Source organism: Balaenoptera borealis (genome assembly GCF_965194805.1).
Source record: "Balaenoptera borealis genome assembly, chromosome: 19".
Lineage (NCBI taxonomy): Eukaryota > Metazoa > Chordata > Mammalia > Artiodactyla > Balaenopteridae > Balaenoptera > Balaenoptera borealis.
The window spans coordinates 54,818,306-54,824,739 of NC_138878.1; the positions used below are offsets into that span (position 1 = coordinate 54,818,306).

The 6,434-nt window shown below is 38.6% G+C and overlaps 1 protein-coding gene across 1 annotated transcript; it reads left to right on the plus strand.

Moving 5' to 3' along the window:
- Positions 1–2,487: 2,487 nt before the first annotated feature.
- LOC309616635 (uncharacterized protein) lies at positions 2,488–5,848 on the plus strand. Its single transcript, XM_082367452.1, has one exon. The coding sequence runs from the start codon at positions 5,035–5,037 to the stop codon at positions 5,476–5,478; it is 444 nt and encodes a 147-aa protein (XP_082223578.1). The 5' UTR covers positions 2,488–5,034; the 3' UTR covers positions 5,479–5,848.
- Positions 5,849–6,434: the final 586 nt, after the last annotated feature.

Below are 6,434 nucleotides of genomic sequence, written 5' to 3' on the forward strand. Positions count from 1 at the left end.
TCCGCAGCATGTGGGATCTTCCCGGACCAGGGCTCAAACCCATGTCCCCTGCATTGCCAGGTGGATTCTTAACCACTGTGCCACCAGGGAAGTCTCACTCCTTCATTTTTGAAGGACAGTTTTTCCAGATACAGTATTCTTGGTTGATAGTTTTTTTTTTCTTTTCTTTCAGCACTTTGAATATTTCACCCCATTTTCTTCTGATCTGCAAAGTTTCTGCTGAAGAATACACTGATATTAAGGAAGCCCACTTACTTTTGATAAGTTTGTTTTCTCTTGCTTATTCATTTTCTTTCTTTGAATTTCAGCCGTTTTATATAATACACACTATAAATGTGTCTTGATGTGGATCTCTTGAATTTTCCTAGTTGGAGTTCATTGAGCTTCTTAAATTTGTGTATCCATTTCTTTCCTCATATTTTGAAAATTTTCAGCCATTATTTCTCTAATAATCTTGCTGCCCCTTTGCTCTTCTCCTTCTGGGCCTCCTACAATGTGTATATTGGTCCTCCTGATATTCTCCTATAGTGCCCTAGGCACTCTTCATTCATTTTTCTTTTTTACTTGATGATTTCAAGTGACCTCTCTTCAAGTTTGCTGACTCTTTGTTTTGCCTGATGAAATCTGCTATTGAACCCCTCTAGTGAATTTCTCCATTTAGTTATTGTATTTCTCAGCTCCGGAACTTCTGTTTGGTTCTTTCTTATAATTTCTATCTCTTTGTTGATATTCTCATTGTCTTCATGCATTGTTTTGCTGAATTCATTTATTTGTCTATCTGTGATCTCTTTTAGCTTGTTAACATCTTCAAAACATCATTTTAAATTCTTTTTCAGGAACTTCACAGGTCTGCTTTTCTTTAGAGTTGGTTTCTGGAGCTTTGTTTTGATCCTTTGATTGGACTGTATTTCCCTGTTTCTCTGTATCCCTTGTGATTTTTCATTGAGATTTTGGCTTTGTAGAAACAGCCGCCTCTCCCACTCTTTACAGACTGGCTTACTACCTTCACCAGTAAGCCCAGCCAGGGGTTCTGGAACCTTTCAAACCTTTTGTTGGGATGCATCTTCTTTGGGGTTGTGTGTATGCTTTTATTTTAGTATAAATGGCTTCTTTTAACTATTTTAATTTCCTGTTTCTTCTGAGGACCTTTCAGTTTCTGTTGTATTCCTCTACCCTTAATATTTTGCTTCTCCTGGTGCCTGCCTCTGGAAATGTATATTCTCTGCTGCTTTAATACACTGCAGTGCTCACCTGTGTTTTCAGTCGCCTCCAATCTGATATACAAACTATGCCACCATTCTCATCATCAGTCCAAGCCAGATGAGACAGAAACCAGTCCCTTGGGCAGCCCCTAGAGAAGTCAGAATGTTGGACACAACTTTCACTTTTTTCCTATCCTGAGGAAGGATCCAGAAATTAGGAGTAGCTATTCTCCCCATCACACCTCATTACACTGGGTGGCAAGAGGGGCTAGGGCAAGCAAACTGTCACCAACTTGTAACCTTCTTGGCTGTCTCTTCTCTTGTTTATGTGCTTATCTGGGTGCTGGAGCCCCTTAACTAGTTTTTAGAGTTTTCACAAAAGTATTTTGGTACATATAATGCTGTTAATTCAGGGTCTCTTGGGGAGAACGAGGGGCTGTATCTTCCTAGTGCACTATCTTCCTAATGTCCTATCTCCCTTTGTTTTAGGTTTTCTGTTTCCCATTTCCTGCCTTGTACTGGAGTATTTAAATACTTCTTTAGCATTCATTTTAGTTTTTCTGTTGGTATTTTGGCTATTTCTCTTTGAATATTTGTTTTAGTGTATGTTATAGGGGTTACAGTATACAATATACCTAGGCTTTCACAATCTGTTTTTACAAATATTGTAGCATTTCTTGTAAAATGAACAAACCTTGTATCTTCAATATGTTTATATTTACCTTTCCCTTTATAATTGTCATGTTTATCATATCTACACATACTGAAAACACCACCAGACTGTTATAAACTTTGCTTTCAAGAGTCAAATATATCTGAAATAACTTAATAGGGAAATAAATGATCTTATGTATTTACCTAGATATTTACCTTTCATGATGCCATCTTTCTTTCCTGAAGATTCAGGGTTCTCTTTTGTATCATTTTCCATAAGCCTAAATAAATTCCTTTAGTAGTGTTGTTTTTTTCAATCAGACAATTTTTTGCCTCAGTCTGTCCCTTTTCTTTTCAGATTCTAATCACATTTTTAGATATATTACCACAAGTCCCTGAAGCTCTATTATAAAACTTTTAACCTGTACTGTTGATGAGTTTCAACTTGAATAACTTCTATACATCTATCATGTTTACCTTTTTCCTCTGTCATTTCCATTCTGCTGTAAGCTCATCCAGCAATTTTAGAAATTATATATTTCAGTTCTACAATTTTAATTTTTTCGTTTATGTGGTTTCTTTTTCTCTGGCTATATTTCTTATCAATAATTTCAAATGTGTGGTTTTTTTTTTGTTTTTTTTTTAAATTTTATTAATTTATTTATTCACGGCTGTGTTGGGTCTTCGTTTCTGTGCGAGGGCCCTGTCCAGTTGCGGCAAGCAGGGGCCACTCTTCATCGCGGTGCGCGGGCCTCTCACCATCACGGACTCCCTTGTTGCGGAGCACAGGCTCCAGACGCGCAGGCTCAGCAATTGCGGCTCACGGGCCCAGCCGCTCCGCGGCACGCGGGATCCTCCCAGACCAGGGCCCGAACCCGCGTCCCCTGCATTGGCAGGCAGACTCCCAACCACTGCGCCACCAGGGAAGCCCAAATGTGTGGTTTTTAAAAAATTTTTTAATCTCTTAGAGTATAGCTAAAATAACTGCTTTTATATCTTTGTCTGATAATTACAACATCTGGGTTGTCTCAGCATCTGTGGTTTATCTTTTACCTTGAGAGGGGATCACGTTTTTTTGTTCTTTTTACAATTAATAATTTTAAATTGTTTCATGGACATTGTGAGTGCTATGTTGTGTTGATATGTTGATATTTTTACTTTAGCAAGGAATTGAAGCAATAAAATTTAGACTACACGTTCTGTCCTGCTGTTCATGGGAAGTAGTGTAATTCTCTGGTTCTCTAACGCTTTGCTGTACTCGTTTGTGTCCTTCTCATGCATTATGTGATTCATGTTTAGGCTAAGATTTGTACTTGTTTCCACCCAAAATTAGGAAATCTCCCTCTCCGAATGTTTCCTTTCTAGGGTTCCTCTCTCACTTTCCAGTTTGGTAGTGTTCCTTGCCATGATTCTTGTATCAGGAAATATGTTGGGGCTTTGACAGCTCATTTTTGCCCCAATATACCCGTCTGGCAAGGCTATGAGTGGTAGAGAAGGTGGCAAGAAACTCAGCCTAGTGTAGGTCGTTTTTTAAGGTTTTCACTCCCCTCCACAAGCCCTATTTTGTTTAATTTACGGACCTTAGGTGTTTGATTTTTTTTATTTTGTCAAGCATTTTTAATTGATATCAGAGAGGGAAGTCGACTGTAACAAGTTTACATCACCATGATGCTACTAGAACTTCTTCAGTTAAGGAGTTATTTGATGGTGAAGATGATTTTTTTCATTTATTTTCTCTTGTATCATTTTGGACTCATTGCTTTCCATTGTATTGTTACCATTTATCACAATCGTTTTTTTGCTGCTGTTTTCACAGTTTTGGCCAGTCACACCTCTGTAAGTCTTTGATGGAAACTGATGCAGGAAAGAGTATATTAAATCACTGTAGCAAAGTGTGATAAATGAGTTATGGAGAAAGTGTCAGTAACTGTTACAAACTGTATAGCTGATTTTAGAGTTGTCTAAAGTATTCATCTCTAATGAGTGATTTAAAAAAAATTTTTTTTTTAATTTTTTTATTTTGGCTGCTTTGGTTCTTCGTTCCTGCGTGTAGGCTTTCTCTAGTTGTGGCAAGTGGGGGCTACTCTTCGTTGCAGAGTGTAGGCTTCTCATTATGGTGGCTTTTCTTGTTGTGGAGCACAGGCCCTAGGGCACGCGGGCTTCAGTAGTTGCAGCGCATGGGCTCAGTAGTTGTGGTGCACACGCTCTAGAGCACAGGCTCAGTAGTTGTGGTGCATGGGCTTAGTTGCTCTGCAGCATGTGAGATCTTCCCAGACCAGGGCTCGAACCCATGTCCCCTGCATTGGCAGGCAGATTCTTAACCACTGCACCACGAGGGAAGTCCTAATGAGTGATATTTTTAATTTAAAAGAATATACTATAGAATACACACTGTTCTTTGTCAAGGAAAACAAAATGTTTTTCTCATTTCTTTTAGATTTGAAGTCAAGGTATGAAATAATCAGCTATGAAAATGTCCACATGTATAAAAAATATTCATCTCTTACTCTACATCAGAGAATTCATACTGGTGAGAAACCTTATGAATGTAAGCAGTGTGGAAAGGCCTTTAATCATGCATCCAACTTTCTGTGACATCAGAGAATTCATACTGGTGGAAAACCCTGTAAATGTGAGGAATGTGGAATGACTTTTAGTCATACGATAGAACTTAGAGTTATCAGAGAATTCATACTGGGGAGAAACCCTATGAATGTGAAGAATGTGGGAAGGCCTTTAGTTGTGCCGTACATCTTACTCAACATGGCAGAGTTCATACTGGTGAGAAATCCTATGTATGTAATGAATGTGGAAAGGCCTTTAGTCAAGGTAGAAGAATTAGAATACATCAGAGAATTCATACTGGTGAGAAACCCTATGAATGTAAGGAATGTGGGAAGGCCTTTAGTCAAGCCTCTCATGTTGTGCAACATGGTAGAGTTCATAAGGTGAAAAACCTTATGAATGCTGTGAATGTGGGATGATCTTTAGTCGTGGTATAGATCTTAGAGTATATCATAGAATGCATACTGGCAAGAAACCCTTGTAACAAACAAGGGTTTGTTACAAGGGTTTCAAATGTAAGGAATGTGGGAAGGCCTTTAGTCATGCCTCAAATCTTGTTCAACATGAGAGAATTCATTCTGGGGAGAAGCCCTATAAATGTAAGGAATGTGGGATGACATTTAGTTCTGGCTATCAACTCATTCCACATCAGCAAATACATATTGTCGTGAAACCCTATGAATGTAATGAATGTGGGAAGGCCTTTAGTCATGCTTCAGCACTTATTCAACATGAGAGAATTCATACTGGTGAGAAACCCTATAAGTGTAAAGAATGTGGGAAGGCCTTTATTCATGGTGGAAGCCTAAGAATGCATCAGAGAATTCATACTGGTGAGAAAACTTATGAATGTAAAAACTGTGGGAAGGCCTTTAGTCGCACCTCAAACCTTGACAGGCATGAGAGAATTCGTACTGGTGAGAAACCATGTGAGTGTAAAGAATGTTGGAAGGCCTTTAGTCATGTTGAAAGCCTTAAAATACATCATAGAATTCACACTGGTGAGAAACCCTATGAATGTAAGGCATGTGGGAAGGCCTTTAGTGTGTATGGATGACTTACTGGACATCAGAGTATTCACAGTGGTGAGATACCTTCTGAATGTAACAAATGCAGTAAGTCTTTTAGGCTTAGTTCAGGCCTTAAAGTACATCAGAAAATTCATACTGGAAAGAAAACTTATGAATTTAAGGACTGTAGAAAAGCATATATATGCAGTAGAGAATGTATAGTACATCCATACATTTATAACACTGGGAAAATTTTTGAATGAAAAGAACATGGGAAAGCTTTTAGATATGGTTCAATTCTTATAAGGTATTAAATAATTTATACTGGTGAGAACCCCTCAGAATGTAAATAATGTTTCAAATTTTTTAGTTATGACCCAAATGTTGTTCAGATTCAGAAATTTATGGTGTATTTTTATGTAACATAGGAAGGCCTTTACTAGCATTTCTCTATTTATGGATTATCAGAATATTCATAATGGAGGAAAATTCACAGAATGTGGAAATGCCCTTTTTTTAAAAAAATTATTTATTTATTTATTTATTTATTTATTTATGGCTGTGTTGGGTCTTCGTTTCTGTGTGAGGGCTCTCTCTAGTTGCGGCAAGTGGGGGCCACTCTTCATCGTGGTGCGCGGGTCTCTGACTATCGCAGCCTCTCTTGTTGCGGAGCACAGGCTCCAGACGCGCAGGCTCAGTAATTGTGGCTCACGGGCCTAGTTGCTCCGCAGCATGTGGGATCCTCCCAGACCAGGGCTCGAACCCACGTCCCCTGCATTGGCAGGCAGATTCTCAACCACTGTGCCACCAGGGAAGCCCTGCCCTTGTTTTTTATATTCTATTTATAAAAGCTCTATAACCCTCGTCAGTTATTATTACATTTGAAAAAACTAATACCACAGAAAACCCCTGTTGACCTAACAAATGTGAAAAAACCATCATGATTGCCGTTTGATTCTTTACAGCCTGCATGCAAGATATCTATCCCTGTGGAAGTCATTTG

Excerpts from the sequence above, each read along its gene's own strand:
- LOC309616635 (XM_082367452.1), top strand. The coding sequence starts at position 5,035 with ATGACATTTAGTTCTGGCTATCAACTCATTCCACATCAGCAAATACAT.